General features: G+C 53.7%; 1 protein-coding gene across 1 annotated transcript; it reads right to left on the bottom strand.

Moving 5' to 3' along the window:
* Window positions 1-391: 391 nt before the first annotated feature.
* SLC16A2 (solute carrier family 16 member 2) lies at window positions 392-20,943 on the bottom strand. The gene is made up of 6 exons (XM_065729554.1): window positions 20,616-20,943; window positions 5,701-5,845; window positions 2,442-2,904; window positions 1,966-2,109; window positions 1,403-1,631; window positions 392-922 (listed from the first exon to the last, which is right to left on the bottom strand). The coding sequence occupies exons 1-6, from the start codon at window positions 20,941-20,943 to the stop codon at window positions 702-704; spliced, it is 1,530 nt and encodes a 509-aa protein (XP_065585626.1). The 3' UTR covers window positions 392-701.
* Between the last annotated feature and the right edge of the window lie 525 nt (window positions 20,944-21,468).

Raw genomic sequence — 21,468 nt, 5'->3', positions numbered from 1 at the left:
TTCTACAGGTAGAATGGAAGCCACCTTCTGTCCTTGCCCTCTCCTGAGCTACTCCCAACTTCCCTGCCCCCGTGTCTCCATCCTGCCTGTGCGTTTCACTGCTCAGAGCTGCACAGTCCTCGGGCACCAGATGTAGAGGTGAGAGGTGCCCCTACAGGTCTCCCTCCATGGTTTTAAGGCAGATTTTGAATGATACTTCCCTCAACCCAATGAATGCACGCAGCAGAAAAGGTGAGAAAAAGCTCAAAGCAGGTCCTGCTGACCATTGGTTTGGGTTTGCATTCCTCCTCCGGAGCTGCTTCCCCTGCAGAAGGGACTGTATTGCCCAGACACAGCACACCAGAGGAGACAGGGCATCTGGAAGGGGCAACAAGCTCTGGCTGTGACCTGCTTTAAAAATACATTTATTGTCTGTAAACCTCTGTTGTGACATATAGAAAACCGGGCAGATAATCAAGTTTGAATCCTGATGAGAGTTCTCCTTAGAAAAATGGTTAGAGGGAAAAAAAAAAGCGGCTTTGAAATAGAGACTGTCCCAAGAAAAAGGTGTTTCTGCTAGTTAAAAGCCTTCAACTAGAAGAACTATTTCTTGTCCTTTACAAATGTAGTGCATCTGAAATCATTGAGAATTACAGTCTGGCTAGAAAAGGGCCTGTGCTTGGGCTGTGGAGGATGCTGGTGGCAACTGTGCGCTTGGCACATCACATGTGTGCTTCGGAGGCAGGGCAGCCCGGCAGCAGCTCGCCATTCACCACTGCCTCGGGGGTCAGCATCTTGTCCTTGCCAGAATCCAGGCGCTGCTTCTGCAGCATCCTCTGGTGCACCAGCGGGACCACGGAGAGCACCAAGCCGCCGACGATGGGGGGCACTCCAGCAAAGTAAAAGCCCGCATGGTAATTCCCAAAATAATCGTTGAAGTATCCTGGAAGAGAAGTGCAATGGTGGTTATCCTGCTTATTTAACCAGGACAGGAGAAAAATATCTGACACATGCCAAATGGTCTCCAATGCAAGCTGAGCAAACACCCTCCAAAAATAACATATTGCCCTTTATCGGTGCTGGAAAATCCTTCTGATGCAGGATGCTCTGCACAGCCCACATCAGGTTTCCCCAGTTCTAGGAATTCCCTTCTGGCAGTGAATTATTCCCAGAGAATTTTTAGCTCAGACTTCAACTGTGATCAGTTAATGTGGTCAATTTGTTCTTGGGTCCCTTTCGCTGTCCCCTGCTTTCCTCGGTGTGGAGAAGAGAACAGAGATGCTGCATGCAAACCCCACACAGCACAACGAACCAGAAAGTCCGAAAGCTCTTATGCCAAAATATCACCCTGGGTGACAGCAGCCATAAGCATCTGCTCCCTCCCAAGAGCAGGATCCAGGTGCAGCACCGCAGTGTCACCAACCTGCAATTGGTGTGCCTGCAGTCATGGGCACAGCCATCAGCCCCATCAGGTACCCTATGGCCTGGGACGCCTGCATGGGCCCCACCAGCTCAAAGGCAATGGGGGCCATAATGGTTGTGAAGCAGCCATCACAAAGGCCGAGGAAGAGGCAGATGACGATGACACCCTCAAACCCTCGACACTGTGGGATCATCATGCACATGAGGCCAAACAGCACAAAGGACGCAACCTGGGGAGACAAAAGCAGGCGTGTTGTTGGGGAGGGGCAGCAGGAAGCCATTCTGCTCCATCCCTCCAGTTTCTTGAGGGTATCTCTGCTGGGCAGGAGTGGGGAGGTCCCTGTGCACAGAGCACCAAGAGAAATAAGTCATAGGCTTTGTGTTTTCTTAGCTCTGCAGACATAACAAGGACCAGCAAAGCCAGAGCTGTCTGACCACACAAGCAAAGCTACAAGGCCCAGGGTCAGAATATCCACCAAGTGCCCCACTGGAAGGAGTGACAAGCTGTTGACAGGGAATATGGGCCACCCAAGGGCAGTCAGGTAGAGCAGGCATCACAGTTACCTGCAGGTAAATCTTCTTTAGCCCAGGAATGCAGTCCCCAATACGACCTGAAAGCAAGCGCCCCAGCCCAGACATGCCTCCAAGACAGACTGGGAGAATCCAGTCCTTTTTGGTTTCCTCAAATTCCTTCTCCACATATTTCACCTAGGATGGAGGAAAGGACATAAGGACATGAATCCACAATTAATTCATCTCAGCAGTGAGCTCCGGATTTTGAGGGGGGTTGTGTGATGCCCGTGTTTACACTATGTGGTCACACCACCTCCACCCACCCCACACCCAGCAGCTCCCTTCTTGCCCACTGCTGATGCTCATCCCCAAAGCAGAGGGTATACTGGAGCATCACTAACTGCCTTTCCCCATCACTGATCCCATTCACAGGGCAGTCTTGAGGCATTCGATGGCTCAGACCCCACTGTTTCCCTCCTCCTGCCCACCGTTGCCTTCACATCTCCACCCCCAATCCAAGCTCTTACCAGGTGCATGTATGGTACAAAATACCCCAGGACAGCTGTAGCAATCCCGAAGGCCCAGATCCGATAGGTCTTCCTCCTGAAAACTGTCAAGTTGAAATACTTGCGCATCTGGGTCCAGCACTGCTGCCGCATGCTCCGGCTGCCCAGCTTGTCCTGCCCATCATGCTGAGAGTCACAGGAGGGTGGCAGGAGGGGTCGATATGTCATTGACAAGAAGATCTGGATGAGCATTAAGGCACTGAGCACTTGGAATGTGTGTGCCAGCCCGATGGCCTTTCCCACCATCTTCAGGAAGAAAGGCAGTGGCACAGAGATGAGGCAGCTGCTGCCAGCCACAATGCCATTGGCCAGGCCAAGACGACGCTTGAAGTAGTGACCAAGAATAACCAGCGAGGGCTGAAAGGCAAAGGAGCTGCCACAGCCAAAGAGAATGCCATACGTGAAATAGCGAACTTCCAGAGACCTAGTGGGAGGAAAACATTGAGGTGGTCACAATACGTGGAGGCAAGAAAGTGGCCTCGGCCTCACCCACTGCCCTGCGAACTCTTGTGTTGAGCCTAATGGAAGGTGTACTGCACAGACAGCCCAGCCTCGAGGAGCTTATTCCCCAGCCAAGGCGGGGATTATCCTCAACACACAGCTGGCATGTTAAACCTCCAGGAAAATGAAGTCTGGCTGGGGAGAGCTTTCTGCAAGGAGAAGGAGGCAGCACCAGCCTGCCTGCCTTGGGAAGCAGACAGGCGTGAGTGGTTTTTAAATACTGCAAGCACAGTTTCCTAAGGTAGGCAAAGGGTGTTATTTTTAGTTACAAGTCTTTTTTTTTTTTTCTTCTTTCTTTCCACTGAAACAACTAATTGAAAACATTCTGCACCCAGTGTTTCAAAGCAGAAGGCACCAACCCCAGTTATTAGGCACTTAGGGAAAGAACATCACATTTCTGCCCGGGCTCCAGGCTCCTTAATTATGTTCTTCTTCTTTAAGCTCCTCTGGGAGCTTCAATTAGATGGTTAATAGATCTCATTTGTACCTTACAGAGGTGCCTGTGCTCAAGCAGGAGGGACGTGGCTGCCCTACAGAGCAGTGGGAAGCCTGAGAACCTTTGGAAGGAGTTTCTTCCCAAGGCCAGCCTGGATCTCCTAATGAAAACCAGCTCTTTTCTTAGCTCAAGTCAAGGAGTGCACAATACGGAGTGTTTACTCCGTGTGGAGGATTATTTCATCCCTGTGCAACACATTCAGGTGCAAAAGTCTGCCACAAAATGCTGCATGGGAGGAGACCACTATAGAAAGCTCTGCACCAATGGAGTCTTCCTTCCAACCCTCAGAACTTCTCATGTGAAATACCAAGTACTGCTCACAGAGCAAACAAAAAGCAGACCAAATCTAACAGAGCAGTTCAAAATTGAGCGAATGTTTACAGGCACATCATTTCTTCCATGACAAGCACTTCTCTTTAGTAAGCCAAGTGGGAGAGGAACATGAAAGCTGTGCCCTGGGGCACCAAGACAAATGGCTGTCTTGAAAGGCAATTTCCCACTACCTCGGGGCAAAGCCACATCAGAAACCCATCCTGGAGTCAGTAGGCAGCAGGACAGCTCTGACCACACATTCACCAGCCCTGGCCACTTCAGCTGGCTCACACCAGCCTTGGTACCACAGCTAAGCTGATGTGTGGGATAAAGGGAGACAAATGTCTCGGTTCCCATCTGCTCACCATCAATGCGAAGACATCCTTGTGGGACTGCGTCAAAGCTGGGGCTCCTTCCAGCTTCACTGCTTAGCCAGGATTTACCACCCTGCTGGCTAGGAAGTGACCAGCTGCTCCCCACTGGGATCAGCAGTACAATCGCCCTGGGACAAGGAGGTCTCCCATGGATATTGAGGTCTTCTTGTAAGAGGAGGTCTCCCAGGAGTCCATAACCTCCTGGGACATGGAGCTCTCCCATGAATAACAAAGTCCCCGTGGTTAAAGAAGTCCCCTATGGACTTCTTTATGGACCCCTACAAGGTCTTCTAGACCAAGGGAGCCTCCCAAAGAGGACAAAGTCCCCATGGGTAATGAGCTCTACTGGGAGGAGGAAGTGCCCCTCCAGTGGCTGCCCCCCACTGATGCTCCACATGGAGAGAGCCCTGGCTTAGCCCTGCTGGAGAGCTTCAGGGGCAGAAACTACAGAGAGGAAAGAAAGGCAGAAGAGATGAGTTCAAAGCTCACCTCTGTAATACAATGGAAAGTGCAGCAATGAGAACAAGATCCTCAGCTACATCAAGTGAGGATTTGCACAAAGGCAACAGCCAAGGGCACAGAAATAAAGGAAAGAAACTGCTTACCTTGAGAAGGCCTCAGGTACACAGGTATCTCCAGCAAGATACCCTTGCCTCCACTGTCAGGTCTGGGAAGGGGTGGATCCTGGCTCCACTCCTTCTGGTCACTCGAGAGCACTGCATGCACCTGTGCTCACCTGGCTTGGCCCTGCCTTTCCACCAGATGCTCAATCACTGCTTCAGGCCATGTTTTAGCATTTCCACCACAAGCACAAAATACCTCACACAGCTATATTTCTCCCTTCCTAAGACACGGTGGCTGATATGAACCCAGCCCTATGTACCCCAGTCTAATGACAGATGCATCCCCAGCCCCATATCCCAGCGACTGTCCAATTTCCAGGGACATGTCCCCAGTGCTCTACCCCTCTGCATGGTGACAGGGACCGCAGGCAACCACAGATGCAGGGGGCCAGGATTCCCAACAAGGAGCTGCCACCCCAGGGTGAGAGTACAGAGCCAGGCATGCCCTCTATGAAACCATGTTTTTTCAAGCATGTTTTTGCTCGAAAAACCACTTCATGCAGGATTTTAATTTAAAGCAGTATTGATTGGAACTGAACCCCAACCCACAGCAAAATTTTTGTTCAGACAAACTGAGGCAAATGACACTCTGGAGGACGTCTCTGCAGCACCCCTGAGACAACCTGCAAAAAGCTGTGCATAAAGGACACTGAGGGTGACCTCTTTTTGCTCCCACTGAAATGGAAATGCATTGGGTTGGAAAGACTATCACATCGCATTGGGTAGATCTGCCATCAAAACGCGCATCAGAGAGCACCTGCCTGGGGAAACGTGCAGCAAGCCCCTTGCTTGGGTAAAGCTCGTGCTTGTTAAGGACAAAACTGCAGCCTGGAGAGGGATTTGGGCTGTAGCAATGTCAGGAGAGCTCTTCTCCAGGCTGAACACCCCCGTCTGCCCCAGACTTGCATCCTTACTTGGTGAAGGAGCTGGAGAGGAGCCCGATGAAGGCAATGGCAGCTCCCAAGCCTGCTGTGGTCCTGCAGCCGATGCGGTCAGTGAAGATGCTCACAATGGGAGAGCAGAAGAAAATCATGCCCATGGCCAAGGAGCCAACCCACGCTAGGGAGAGAGAGAGAAGGAAGGTCAGGGCTGTGATCGAATGGGGTTAGGAAAACTCAGGGCACAGAACAAAACAAGAACCAACCCCAGTGCTGAAGGCAGTTTGGGCGGAGGCAGCCCTATCACACCACTGGTTAACCCCAAATGTGCAGCCAATGTACCACAGGTACCTTGGTGGATTGATGGTTGGACTAGATGATCTTAGTAGTCTTTTCCAATCTTAATGTTTCTATGATTCTGCTACCAATGTTAAGGCCAAAAGGCCCCAGATCTCAGCTCCAGGTATGGGCTATCCAGATCCAGTGTCATGAATACAGCACTGCTTCCCTCCTTCCACCAAGCCAGGGTTTCCCAACATCCAGGAGGCTCCAGATTCCATCAGTGTAGTTTTCCTACCCCTCCTAGTCCCACCAGCAAGAAGATAGATCCAAGTACAGCAAACAAGGCACATGAATTAAACAGCAATTTAATAAACAGCACAAAAAGCAACTCATGTTGTCAGCATGATGGGAACTGAATGTCAACAAGAAATGAAAACCAGAGATGTGGTTGATGCTGGAAGGAGCAACTTGGAGGAGGAGGGTGTGGGGGGACCTCTTTGCCTTCTGAGAGCTGCTGGCTGTGCGAGCTGACATCCCATCCCCTGGTCAGGACCAGGAGCTCATGTCTACTCTCAACTTACCTCTGGAAAAAACACTGTCTGTCTGCCTGCTTTAAGAAGCTTTTATTATTTGCAGATTATTTCAGCTCCATCCTCCACCTTCTCCCTCTTTAATGGTTTTGGTGTGTGCTTTTGGGAGGAAAGGCAGGCTTTCAAGAAGAAGCAATGTGGAAAGGAAAAAATCTGTCTACCCACACTGAGGAGGAGTGGGGGGAGGGGCGGGGGGGGCAGGCAGCACAGGGCACACAGACAGGCAGGCAATGGGGCAGAAGGGGCTGGAGCACCCAGTCCCTGGAGCATCCCGCAGCCCCGTGCTGCGCTCCCTGCTGCTTTCCGACTTTTACCTCCCTTGTACCTACAGAAGGAGCTCTGTAAGCCCTCTCAGCACACAACAGCAGCCAGTCCTCCAGCAGCATGAGACTGTCAGAAAATAGCCAGGTCCCTATTAAGAGAAAATTCCCACTGCACAACAACCTCCTGAGCTCAGCCTCTCAGGGACCACACAGAGAAGCTCTGGAAGAGCCGGCCCTTCAGAATTAATTGCAGGCTCTCAAGGAGCCAATTTAATCAGAAGTATTCCTTAATAAATTCAGAGAGGAGCAAACACAAGAAAAGAAAAGCCAAGGCTGGGCTGCAGCGGGGGAGAGGGGCGGGAGGGCGGCCAAGATGGGCAGGGCACGGTAAAGTGGATAATGTGCTTCCAGAACTGTTCCTTCTACTGCAGCCAAGGCAGTAAAATGTGAGATGGCCCCGTCATGTTTGAAGTTTGTTATTTTTGGAAATTGCTTTAAGAAACACGGAAATAAAAGCATAAAGTGTGTATTAAATTTAAAGGGACAGATTCGGCTCTTAACCGCTCTGAGATTCACACGCAAATAAGCAGGATCAATCTCTCACCCAAAACGTGCACTCACCTGCAGAGATCAAAGCGAGCCCCGGCCAGCGCTCAGCACCGGGCGCTCAGCTTCCCCGGCTCTGGGTTTGGGAGAGGAGATAGTGCCCAAATAAAGCTCCTAAACAAAACAGACTGCCATGGCAAATTGCTCTACCTTAGAGAAAAGGCTTACCACAAGCAATGAATAAAAACAGGTTTTGGTAACAACAGTGAATTAAAATTACTGGGAACAACAGCCTGGCTTGCGGAGGAGGTTGGGACTGGAGGAGGCTGTGGGTCTAGAGAACATCTCTCTGTGGACAGCGGGGCTCAGGAAGGTTCCCAACCCTTAGGGATGCACAGCCTGCCCCTTGTTCTGAGTTGAAAGGTCTCTGGGGATGCTCAGGGTGCAGGAAGGGCCAACCATGGGGCTGTGTGCCATGAGCACCCCTCTCTACCTCCTGTGCTGTAGCAGAGGCTGACCAAGGAGGGCATCCCGTCAAGCAGAGTAGTTACACAAAGGGTAGAGCTTCTGTTACAGCTCCCCACATGGCTCCTTCCCACTTTGACTTACTAATGACAGACAATTTGCTGACTTGTGGCAGGTCCAAAGGCCTTCAGTGTGGTGGAGAAGGCAGTGGTTGAAGGTGTATCCAAGGGGAGCGATGATGCAGTGGTCAGCAACATGGCCGAGACAAGCCCTGCTCCCAGCACTGCGCACTCAGGGCTTGAGCTGGAGCAGAAAGCAGAGTGCAGCCTCATTTGTCCACCACCCTGCATGATCAGACCATGACTGCAATGCCCTGGGACCACTTCTGGGAATGTTACGGAAGGGCTCACAGGAGTTCAGGACCTGCCAAGGGGCTTTGAGTGCCAGGTCTATGTGTTCACAGCAGCAGGGACTCTGGGTGAGCCCATGCTCGCATGGTTTTCTTTCCAGCAAGACCACCCCAGACTCCTTCCCTGTCCTTGTTTTTGAAGATTTTAGAGCAGGGCAAGGTAGGCACAGCAAGGGGAGAAACAAATGGCAAAACATAATGCTCACAGATGTAGGTCCCAATTCCCCCTGGTGCTGAGTGCATTGTTCCAGCTTTCACAAAAACACCACTAAAACCCGTGCCGCACGGTACTTTGGGCCAAGCCTATTTGTTCCTTTAAAAACGCCTCTCCAGGGAGACAAGAGGAAAGGACGTCGCTGGCGGCCGTGCTTCCCCGCTGACCCACATACCGCAGGCGGGAGGGATCAAGGGCCAGGAGGTGAGCTCAGATCCGGCGCTGGAGGAAGTGTCTTCCCTCGCTTCCCGCGGCTTCTCCCACTCAGACGGGGCAGCCACCGAAGGGATGGGGACAGGGGATGGGGATAGGAACAGGGGATGGGTACATAAATGGGGATGGGGATGTGCTGCAGAGGGTCTTCTTTCCCAGATGCTTGACATTTCTTGGAGGGTCATCAAAGACCTTCCCAGCCTCGCTGGCTCCTTTCTGGGAGCCCAAATAAGCCGGTGGCCCTGCTGACACAGGCAGCTAAGTGCTGCCCCGAGCATCTGCAGCCAACACGCAGCAGCTGTTCTACCCCGCAGAGCCTCTGCGTCATCCCCTTGCTTGCTCAAAGATGTGCCTGAGACACAGCCCCGTGCTAACACCCCGTGCTGGGAGGACTGGAATGAGGCAGACACACTGTGAAGGCTGGGGAGGCCAGCACGGGGGCGTGGGAGGAAGGAACGACAGGGCGAAGAGCAGCAGAGCAAAGTTGGAGAGTGGCAAAGCTGTAGAGCAGCAAAGCAACACCAAAGGCTCCTCTGCTGCAAGGGTGCATGGCCAGCCCTATGCATCACGTGCAGCCCAAAGCCAGATCAGCTCATTAAGGGTCTAGCAAGCCCTGCTTGGTACCGTACCCAAAGCTTCTGAACAAAGTACTCCTTCATCAGCTTGTCCCCAGTCCCTCCTTCCATGCACAGCTCACAAACAGCCCAAAGCTGGGAATAAAGGGGATTGCTCAGCCCCACAGTAATGTCTCATGCATGCCATGTTTTGGTCCCGATGGTCCTTTGATGTCCTGTGACCACTAAGTGACAGATAGCAGCCTGTGGTCACTGTCTTGCAGCCGCGCTAAGTGGGGATGGAGGTAGACTGTGGTTAGGCTCAACAGAAGGCGATGCAGAGGGTTTGCGTGAGGTCTGCACCTTGGATGTGCACAAGATGCAGCCTGAGACTCGTTCCTCACCATGCCCTCCCTGAGCCATGATGCTGGTGAGACTCCCAGCCCTGCAGCAGCACCCTGTGCCTGTCCCTGTGAAGCCCCCCCAGAAGCAGTAGGCAGCACATGCAGTGCCGATGGGCAGCACCATTTGCCCAGGCAGGCCGGGAAGGATTTTCTCCTCTGCATTTCCTCCTGGCTTACAATTTCTGTGAGATGATTCACCCACTGCTGCCATCAGACATCACCCCACGCCTCCCCAGCCCCAGCCCCTTCTGCCCAGCGTTGCTGTGAAACCCAGAGCAGTTCCATTTTAACACACACATGCCCTCCTCCTGCACGCGGAGCCAATCTGTGATTCTCCTTTCATGTGTGCGATGTTGATTCCTGGCAGCGTTTATCTTGGCGCAAACACTTGCTCTGAAATGCGCACACATTTCAAGACTCAAACCCTACGTTTCATTCTCTATCTGCTCATTAATCCTCATTGTTCCTAAACCCCTTTTCAAAACACACCCGAGGGAAGAAGAAGGTTCCTTTTTATTGCTGAAAAAACCCTTTCCAGCGCTAGAAACACCAGCAGCAAGCGCAGCTGTGCTCAAACACACGCACTGTGCCAGGGCCAATACAACCCCGCTGGGTGCCCACAGCCAGGACCCCTTCCTCCAGCTTTTCTCATCTTCATTTTCTTACATAATTTTCTTCCTGGATCTGACACCCCTCAGATGTCCCCCAAATCGACAGAGTGCAGGAAATTGAGTCTGGGTTTATTTTGCAGCTCACAAGTGGGGAAAGCGTGGTCTAGAGGCAGAATTAGGGTTAAGGTTAGGGTCAGGCTTAGGGTTAGGGTCAGGGTTAGGACCAGGTTTAGGGTTAGAGTCTGGGTTAGGGTCAGAATTCAGGTCAGAGTCAGGGTCAGGGTTAGGGTCAGGGTTAGTGGAAGGGTTGGGATTCATGTTAGAGTTGGGATACTAAGCTCTCCCCAGCTCACTGCACTCTCTGGCAGCTTGGGGCTCAGTCCAGGCCCCCACCACCTCACTGTGTGTTTTTAGGGAAAAGGTCTGTGTTTTTGAGTTCAGGCAGATCCCAGAGCCAACGTCAATGATTAACTTTGGCCGGATGGCACAGGTCAGCTGTGGCCCTGGACACTGGCTGCTGCACGTCCAGAATGGTGAGTCTTTGGAAAAACCATGACCTGACCAAACTTCACAAGGATTTGGTGTGATTAACCTCCTCCTGCCCATGCCTGGCCCCAACAGCTGTGAGACTGCGGCTTTCCATCACCCCCTGACCCTAAGATGTGTCCTCATCCCTGAACCTACCACAGCCACTGGGAGCTGGGAACCCGGGACCAGTGCCCACTTCCAGCAGCACCAACTGAGAGGATGGATGGCAGAGCTCCCATAATGTGCTGCATGGCTTTACCTCTTCCTGCATCCCAGCGCTGCCAGGAGCTGTGGGATGGCAAACCAAAGCAGGGACAGCAAACCAAAGCAGGGATTGGCAAGGACTCAAGCAGCATGGGGATACTCGGGGCATTACGACCCCTCAGTGCCCCTGGGGAGAAGATGGTTCCCATTTGGGACCTCTCCCAGATTGCAGGCAGGGTGGTATATGCCATCCCCTGAAAATCTGTATGCCCTCCCTTGTCGGCCCCACAAGCCCTGCTTGTGCCGCACTTGGCAATCTTCTGCTTTCTGCCGGGAGGCCGGGTGCTTTTTTCCAGGCTGGAAGAGACAGCAAAGCTCCCCTTTCTGCCAGATTTCTCCCGAGCGATCTTCTGTTTCCCATTAACGTTGAGAAGAAACCTTCAGCCTCGGCTCTGTGCTCCTCCCAGCACAGCTCCCAGGGGCGCCTGTCAGCATCCCAGCAAAGGGGCAAACTCAAACCAGCCAGGCTGAGAAAAACACTCTGTTTTCAAAGGGAGTACAAAGAGGCAGAGGAGAATAAATGGAGGCAGAACACTGGGCTTGGAACAGGCTTACAGAGGTCTTTTTCCCCCCTGGTCTGGCATTTGACAGCCTTCAAGCCCTGGGAGAGCTGAGGGAAGGGATGGGGCAGGAACAGGCCCTGCATAGCATCGGCCCCATGTTCCCCAATCGATAATTAAATGTCCCTTGACTGATCAATAATTAAACGTCCCTCACCCCTATTCTCCAGTGCAACACATAGCTCTTGCCATGTTGCATCCCATCAGCAACAAAGTCTGCCCGACAGAAGCCTATAGCCACAGCTGTAAATACAAAAGTCTTTGCAGTGTGAGTAGCTGCTGTGGGGGCTTTACAAAGGGAGGCCCCTTGCATGCTGGCTTTTAGCTTGTTTTGCACCCAGGCTTTGTTCCCAATGAGATAAGGCATGGATGGCTTAAGGGTTGGATGGCACTGTTGCACTGTTCTGCATCACCACATCAGTCCCCAGCTCCAGTGTGGGGTGGCACAAGGTGATGCTGGCTGGTTGGGGATCCCATAGGGCTAATTAACAGTAATAGATAAAGAAGTAGAGGAATTTCAGGACGGACGGACTGTGAGCTGAGCCAGAGATGCTAGGTCAGATATGGCACTGCTGGTTGCCACCAGGACACAGCTTCCTCCTCCTGTGCCAAGAGTTCCTGCCTGGTCCCCAGCTAGTGCCTCTGTGTAGTGCTCTCACAGACCATTGATAGGGAAAAATCCCCAAGTCTGTATGTTGTTGTTCAACCACACACCCAGGGGCCAGGAGAAGGGTAAAACTTCCCTGTGATCTTAATCTCTTCATAGGAGTTCCCTTACATTAAAGCACGTGTTTAAGAACACCTGGATATCTCAGAAAAATAGAGCGTGCCATAACTAAGCAAATCCAATAGCTGAAGGAGACTGAAGAACAGCAATATACAGATGTATTTATTTTTATTGCAGCAAGGAATGAGTTAGACCCCTTTGCCAATGGGGTGTTACTTTTGGCTGACCTGCTCTCATCTGAAAGTTCTCCAGTTGTGGGAACATGTGTGTGCATAGGGCTGAGTGCATCTGCGTGTGCACGCACGTATACACAGGTATTGAAGGAGTGCTGTAGCGCAGAGTGGGGCCGAGGGGACACAGGGACACGGGATGAGTCCGAGTGCCTGGGCAGCAGTGTGCCTCCAGCCACGTGGAACGCCAGCATTTTGCTGCATCAAGGGCTTTTCGGTCAGAATAAATAACAGAGCAGGTTCAGGAGGGGTTCTGTGGGGCACTGGGGGCTTGATCCTCTTCCAGTTTGGGTTTAAAAGCTGCACGTCCTACTTCTATGCTCAGAGAATCTCCTCCCTGGGGAAATGCTGCATTTTGGGGTCAGCTCAAGGCTCAAAGGGCAAATTCCCTGTTCTAGCAGCAGCCAGACATGGGAGTGATAGCCGTAACCAGTCACTGAGCAGACACTTGGCTCATTTTCCTGCCACTTGTTTTCAGCTCCATAAACACCACTCATGTCCTGCTCCTTGGAAAGGGAAGTGCATCCATATGCGTGGAGCTGATGCCCTTAGGATCTGGGGAGGAGGGATGCCATGGGACACGGATGAGTGCATAGGCACAGCACAGGATGCAGCTCCCTGTCTGCAAGGCATCCAGTGCTTGCTCTGAGCTGGCCATGATATTGTATCATTTCAAGGAGGTGGGATGATCAGGAGGTGCCACGGGACAGACGATGGAGAAGCCAAAGCAGGCCCCAATCGGTGCTCGGGATCCCCCCAAGCCACTTCTGGTTCCACCAAGACATGGGCTTGGACCGGTTGGAGCAGCTTGGTGCTTTGCAGAGCCTGGAGAGCCTCCCTTCTGCCTACATTGACAATGACAGACCCATACCAGCTGCTTCTTGCTCAACCTGTTCGACCGCTGGGGCTGAGCCAAAACTTACTCATTCATAAGAAAGCACCATGAGGAGATTGACTCGTCACCAACCCTGAGTAATGGGGAAAATGCCAGCAGCCCACAGCTCACACATGGGAGCAGGAGGCTGCTTTTCAAGCCTCCATCACATTCCTGAACTCAAACTCTCCGACAAAGCAGGAAAGGGAACAATGCATTGATGGATGTGGCCCTGGGAGATGCCACGCATGGCCACCATGGCATGGCAACAACAGCATGGCCAATTGGACATGGCCACCACAGCACAGTCACCATGGCACGGTCACCAGGGCACAGACACCAAAGCATAGCCACCACAGCATGCATACCACAGTGCAGCCACCACGGCATGGCCACTGTAGCACGGCCATTGAGGCACAGTTACCATGACACAACCTCCATGGCATGGCCACAATGGCACAGCCACAATGGCACAGGCCACCAGGAGGGAGGGCTCTGAAATCCAGCCTAAGGCTCAGCCCCACAGGGTTAATGCCCAACCACAGGGTTCAGACCAGGACCTGAAGTATTCACACTCCAGACTGTTTGCTCTATGGTTTGCTTGATGAACTGGAGCAGGGCAGAGTTTAATAGCTTAAAAAAAAATCCACTGCAATTTGTTAGCCTTTGGCAATACACTTAATTTCATGTGATTCTCCCTTAATTAAGTCCCTCTCCCAAAATACATTTTTCAGCCCAGATGCAAGCAGAACTGGAAACGGGGATGCAACAAGGAGGCTCCTGGGAATGGGCTGTGACTTCTGAACTTGTGTCACCACGTCACATGGTTGGCAGAAACATGGCAAATCTTCAATTCTTGGTTCCCAGGCAGACATCTGTCTGAAAGTGGACAATCTGTGGTCTGAGGAACATGTAAGTAGGTGATGTGCTTCTTCGGAAAAAGTGCACCAAGAATGGAGCAGGGACCCCAAAAAAGCCCCAGTGCTTCCAGAAGCACTGGGCTCTGACGAGTTTATTTTGCAAAAATAACGATCAAACTGCCCAATGTGGCTGATATTTACCCCTTGGCAGTGCAGTATCTCAGTAACACTCTGCTATTATTACATGTCACAACGACGGCGCAGTAATTGCCTCATCTGATGGCAGTGCTAGCTGGTGCCTCATGCGTGGCTATCTCTTTTGTGGCTTTACCATGCTGGGCATTTCAAAGCCAAATGAAGGGTTCCGGGGCCCCCAGCATAAGAAAGACATCGAGCTGTTGGAGCAGGTTCAACTGTTGGAGGGCCAAAGGTCTGGAGCACCTTCCCTACGAGAACAGGTTGAGGGAGCTGGGGCCTGGAGAAGGCTCTGGGGGGACGTTATAGTAACATTCCAGTACTTGAAGCGGCCTACAGGAAAGCTGGGGAGGGACTTCTTGTAAGGACATATAGTGACAGGATGAGGAGAAATGGTTTTAAACTGGAATAGGGTAGATTTGGACGAGATATTAGGAAGGAACTCTTTACTGTGAGGGTGGCGAGACAGTGCAACAGGTTGCCCACAGCGAGGTGGGGATGCTCTCACTTGGAGATGTTCAAGGTGAGGCTGGATGGGACTTTGAGCAACCTGGTCTAGAGAGAGGTGTCCGTGCCTATAGCAGAGGGATTGGAACTGAATGATCTTAAAGGTCCCTTCCAATCCAAACCATTCTATGATTCTATGATAATAAGGCCAAGAGGGTCCATGAGCAGGCAGGGCATGGTGCCAGGGCCCCAGGCTTAGTGGGGGGACTCAGCACATCCAGCTGCATCAGCATAATTGTGGTGTTTATTGCAGAGGAGCCAAGTCCTGGCATCTTGGCATACCAGGAAAAGCAAAGCTGGGGATTTTCATTCACGCATTCATCACCTCCAGAAGAGCCCTTTTTGACCTTCCAAAAGAGGTCAGACCCCAGTGAACTGGTTGCACTGTTGTACAAAGGTTGGCTTTGATGATCTCAATGGCTGGACTTGATCCTAGAGGTCTTTTCCAACCTTAGCGATTCTATGATTGATTCCGATTTGGATTTTAGGCTTGGTGCAACTCGAATCCTAAATCTTGCTGTATTTTCTAATTTTCTATTTTCATTTGCCCCAGCTGGGCCCAGTGCCTTCGCCGCGGGCAGGTCGTGGACCTCCTAGCCAGGCAGCCCAGTGCCGCCGGGGTGAAGCCACAAGAAAGGCCGATGCAAATCGCATCGTTAGCATTCTTTCCGTTTTAATAACCCAAGGTGTTACCAGCAACAGTGTTACTGATTTTTATCTCCGCAGCGCCTTTTAAAAGAGCTCCAATTTGTTTTTCTTGGAGATCTCATTTTGTTTTATTAAAGCTAACACCGAGAGGGAAAGGAGACATTCTGGGCCCAGAACAAAAATATCCAGTTTAAATACCCCGTATTATTTTCTTGGAAACACTTCTCCTTCAACTTTAATTAAGCTCTCCCTGGGCCGGGAGCTTGGCGTGCATGGCTTACAGCAAGCTAATCCCCTGCAGCCCCCGCCCCAGCACTCCCTGCTTCCATTGTGTGTACAGACCTCAAGAAATAAACGTGTTTTTGCTAAAATATATGGATTAATAGCTGGCTCGTGACCAAGAACGCCTTGACGTCGACTCTTTGCCACAGAGCGCTGCCCTGGTACTCCCTGCTGCCTCAAGCAGAAGGCCAGAAAGCAGCTTTTGGCTTTGGGGCTTTCTGGGTAGGGAATCATAGAACTGCTTGGGTTGGAAGGGACCTCAAAGTTCCTCTAGTTCCAACTCCTTCCATGGACGGGGTTGCTGATCACTAGGTCAGGTTGGGAAGAGTGCTCTGCCCAGTGCCCATGGTGCCATGGAACCATTGGTCTCCAAACACCACTGTCACCACTGCAGGGCCCACCCCAGGGCAGGGCTGCAGGGTGCAGAGCTCCCCAGCTGGGAAATCTCAAGGGAAGTGTGTCTGGGCGCTGGCATGTGTGTATCCATTATATAATTAGTATTGATCTTTAATCATGGGCGATTTGCTCCGCTGGACTTGGTGCTGAGGGTGCACTGGAGCTCCTGTTGTCTTTGGTTTGCTCCTCGCTGGGTTCCAGCACCACTGCACCCCGAGACATTTGGCATGTACAAACACACACACACACACACACACACACACACACACACACACGCGCAACATCCCCCGAGAGGCAGGATTTCACCTCCCCTCTGTGCGCAGGAGCTGCAGGAGTGGGGATTAAGGCCAAGAGCCTGAAACAAAAGCTTTGTTTCGGTGCCTGATGCAAGGCAGCCAAAGAAAGGGGATTTGGGGAATGCCGCTTGCTGGGCTTCATGTGCCTTGTCCCCACTGGACCCCAGGGGCAGGTGGGGGCTCATGCCGGAGTCCCCCCCACAGCACTGCACCAGGCAAACCCCAGCAAGTCCCAAGCACTGGGACCAATCACAGGCAGTGCAGCCTGCAGCAATCTTCTCATCCCATGAATGCCCAGGAGGCTGCTGCCCAAAATGAGTTGCACTGGGGTAAATACCCAGCACACAGCCACAGCCTGTGGGTGCCTGGGCACTCCGAGGACAGAGGACAGCAAGGCTTCATCCAGCTTCACCAGCCTAAATCATACGTCGGATGATAAATAATCCCCAAATCCCAAGACAAGTGGGGAGGCTGGAGCAGGGCAGCCCTCTGCCCGCAGCCCATGCCCGGCAGCCGGCAGGACCTGTTGTGCGAGGTGCTGGGGGAGAGATTTCCATCGCTCGCAGATGCAAAGCATGTTGCAGCAATGCTGAGTGCACGTCACGGGGCTTTTGCAACCTCCCCAACTATCTTGGGGTGGATGCAAGGAAGTAGCCCGGAGTGAACCGAGCTCCTGCAGTGCCAGCAATGAGCAGCCAGGCACACGCTGTCAAAGGAGCACTGCCTTCCCTGGGGACAGGGAATGGGAACAATCCTTCTAGGAAGAGGAGGAGAAAAGAGAAGTGAGCAGAAATGTTGTGCAGTGTGGGTGCAGGTGCTGCGGAGCAGGTGGGGAGCACCCAAGTGCAGTGACATCAGGTTCACGAAGGTGCTGCTTTGGGAGCAAGGTTGTCCAGAGAAGTTGTGCAGCCTCTATCCCCTTGGCTGCTGCTGGAGGATGCAGGTGAGGCATGGAGACCCAGTTAGGGCTGGGGACTCAGTTTGATTTGGAGACCCAGGCAGCAACACAGAAGCCCTTGATACACGCCAGCTGTGCAGGACGAGCAGTGGAGCCAGCAGTGAATGAAAGTGCCAAATCCTGCAGGTTTGGGTAGGGTGGTGGAAGCTCAGAGAGGGTATCTTGGGAGGATGCTGGAGGCTGAGCACAGTGCAGCTCTGTGGCTGCTGTTCCCTTCCAACCTCTGGGCACTGCTGAAATGGATTGGGACAGTTTCCAAGAATTACCTCTTGCAATTTGCTCTCCCAGGGTTTCCCTCGTGAAGGGGCCCATTCTCCAGCCCCAGGGGGGGCCATGCTGGCTGCTCCCCTCAGACTATCCTCATGTCAGTGGTACCAAAATGCTTTATTTTGTCAAGAAACAGAGTCACTCCTTCAGCAAGCCTCCCAGCCCCGTTACAGTGTTGGGTTACAAATAGCTCTTTCCAGCTAAGCTCACCCATCCTAATGGGTGTTCCAGGAGAAATTTCCCCCCCCCAGATTAAACAGAAAGCCAGCTACAGAGATGCCATCAGCCTGTCACAGAGAGACCTATGCACGGAGGGCTGTGCAGCTAACCCACTGGGGCTGGGCAAGAAGGGAAGGCTGCCCCTCCTGCTCCCACACACTGATGGGAGGAGGAGGCTGATGGACAGACAGACGGAGGAGGACAGGAGGACGGCCAGGAGGAGGTGAACAGACACACGGACATGCCTGGAAGGCTGAGACCGAGCAGAGCAGCTCCTGGGGTCATTCTTCTGGGTGCGCTGAGCTCCCATTTTGAGCAGTGGAAACATTAAATATTAAGCAAAGAGAGTTAATCTGTACCCAGCGTATTGACACAGAGCAGAGGAGGGGGGAAGAAGAAGATAAATAATAATATTGGGGGCAAAATCGATGCGGTCCAGCAGCCGTGCTCAGCTGTCACTCAGCACCTCGGCAGGGCAGGACGAATTGTTTCTGGCTGAGCGCTCACATGCCTTTTCTTTTTTTTTTAATCTCATATCAGAGATCCCCCCGCCAATCTCTGACTCCCCCCGAAAGCAAACAAACCCAAAAGCACAGAGTGTGCCGTGCTGAAGTCCCAGCCGAGCCCCATGCTGTGAGGGGACAGCGGTGGTCCCGGCAGCGAGCGCAGCGCTGCTTGTTGACGGCCGCCTCGCAGTATATTTCTCCAAACAAAGCAGCGTATGCATTCAATGCATTGTTGGGAGAGGGTTTGTTTTCAAAGCCTGACCCGAAATTTGAACTCCGTGGATCCTGCGTTTCTCAAGATCAAACGCGAGAAAATGCGACCAATGCAAACAAGAAATAAACCTTGATAATTATAGCTGTGCGCTGGGGCGGCTATTGTTTGGCTCAGACCAGTACCCGCTTCAGCATAAACAGAACCCTATTTTTAAAGGGATGCCTGACCGGCCGTGGCCGTGCTCAGCACTGGGCTGAGAGCCCCTCCGACACGAGCCCACCTCCCGGGCATGGGGATGGGAGCGGGGGTGTGGAGCCCCAGGGCTGTGCCGGATTTTGGGGCGGGATGAACTGCATGCTCCTATCACATCTGCAGGAGACAAGGGGATCCCAGCATTCAGCTGCCGCCTCCAGCCACGGGGAGCAGATGGACAATGGGGCACACACAGATGGACATCAGGGGACGGACGAACTCAGGAAGGCCATATCAATTCACAAAGGAGCTCTGATATTTTCCCAGTTACGTTTGCACACAAACTACCGCCGCGGGGAAATTATGCAACCCCGAGTGAGAGCAGCGGGGAAACCAGGGGAGGAAGGGCTGAGGGCCCCACACCACATCCCACAGCCCCCAGCATTCACCCCAAAACCCACGGCCTGCTGATACCAGAACCCATCCCTGTGTTGTGGTTCCCAGACCCTCTGCTGGGCGCACAGGCTGCAAGGCAGATCTGTCACCCAGGCAGTGTAATTCCCCAGCCCGGCTCACCTCGCACGCCCACACATCCTTCTTTTTCGAGGCCTCTGTGCGGTCACGGCCACAGATAAATACACCTTGGGAGTGAGAGACAGATGCTGTCTCTTCCAAACTCTGTCTTGGGCATGTAGTCTTGAAACCACCAAGGCTTGCGTTATTCAATTTCTTTTGTTACTGCTTCTACCTTCCCAGCTCTGCCTTAGGCTCTGCAGATAGGATCATGGCAAGCAGGAAGCAGCCAGCTCGGCGATGAGCTGCCCGGGATCGCACACATGCACGGCCCATCAATCACTGTAATTACCCCAGCCACACGCGCCCTGCACACCGCCGTGACACCATCACCTCCGTTTCTCCAGTGACAGCATCCCAAGGTTAATTCCTCATCCTCAGGTGTTGCCTTCATGCTGGGATCACCCCTGTCACCCCATTAAGAACTGGAGGCAGCTCAGCCACCAGTGGTCCTCAAAACTGGGCTTTGAGCTCCCTGCCAGCCCCAGTCCTGAATCCCATGCAAAGGGACAACAAAACCATTGGGTTTTGCCCTGTGCCAAGTACTTGACCCTACAGCTGTGAGTGAGGTGGGCCATGGATGTCCATCACCGGTTGGAAGTGACCTCATGGAGATTGGGCCTCTGGCACAGAGGGGACCCCTGACTGCCACCCCAGGGCTGGAGTCCCTCCACTGTGCAGTGAAATGTCCCTTCTCCTTGTCAGTGCAACACAGCCCCCGATGGCTGGGTCCCCTACTCCTGCTCATAGCTGCAGGTGGGCACTTCCGTGGCCCCATGCCTGCCCAGGAAGCGGCTTCAAGTCAGCATTGCTGCAGGGCAGATGCTCACCCCACCCGTGGATCCCATAGCCAGGACAGACGGCCGGCCAGACAGACACCCACAGCGGGAAGCAGGAATCACACAAGAACCACATGAACTCCGTGGGCTGATCCGGCATCGCTTCCCCTGCACCAAGAGGCAGCGGGCAGGACAAGCTCCGGGCATGCTTTTCGGATGAATTACTTTTAATTGAGTACATCACAGCTTAGGAACAACACATGATACTCCCGCGGATAAATATAAGGACGACCGCGGGGCCGGGAGGGGCCGGGGAGCACCGTACCTGTTTTAAACTCCAGCGTGGGGTCCTTCTCGCCCTCGCCCAGGTCGCTCTGCAGCATGGTGTAGATGATCCCAAAGGAGTTGTGGATGCCGAAGATGGAGCCATTGCACCAGGCGGCGGCGAAGACCACGACCCAACCGAAGCCGCCCTCGGGAGGTCGGAAGGGCTCGGCGGCCCCGCTCGGCCCCCGCTCGGTCTCGGCCCGGGGCTCTCCATCCCCGCCCTCCTCCGCCGACCCCCGCTCGCCGCCCTCCGCCCCGCGCTGCGCCATCGCGGCCGCGCTCCGGCCGCCGCCCGCCGCCCGACTGCCCCGCAGCCGGTCCCACATGCCCGCCACCCCCCCCCGCCCGCCCCCTCCTGCCGCAGCCTCACTCCCCGCCTCCCCTCCGCCGCCTCCATCCTCCTCCTCCTCCTCCTCCTTCATCGCGCGGCCCCTACCTGCGGCCCGGAGCCCCCCCCCCCGACCCCCCCCTTCCCCGGGCCCCTCTCCTCCCGGACCACCCCCTTCCCCCAGGAAGCGGGCGGTGCTTCCCCGCCCCCGCCCCCCCCCCCTCGCCTCCCCCCTCCCCCCGGCACCGCCGGGGCTCAGCGCCTGGCCCCGCCGCCCCGCATCGCTCTCCGCCGCCGCATCCTGCAGCGGGAGCGGCTCCGGGGCGGGTTCCCACCGGCACCGCCCCCGGTAGGGCCCAGCCCGAGCCCCGCGGAGCTCCGAGCCGGGGAGGGGGGACTGCGGGGAGGCTGGGGGTGCCCAGGTGAGGGAGGAGCTGGGTACAGGGCCCGGTTGGGCTCGGGGCTCGGTGGAGTGGGGGGGCTACAGCGCCGCGAGCTTTTATTTCCCCGCCCGTTTGTGGCC

This window comes from Cyrtonyx montezumae, unplaced genomic scaffold (genome assembly GCF_038088225.1).
Source record: "Cyrtonyx montezumae isolate F1298 unplaced genomic scaffold, pur_monq_1.0 scaffold_11, whole genome shotgun sequence".
Taxonomy (NCBI): domain Eukaryota; kingdom Metazoa; phylum Chordata; class Aves; order Galliformes; family Odontophoridae; genus Cyrtonyx; species Cyrtonyx montezumae.
The sequence above is the reverse complement of the archived record's forward strand: the minus strand, read 5'-3'. Positions and strand labels throughout refer to the sequence as shown.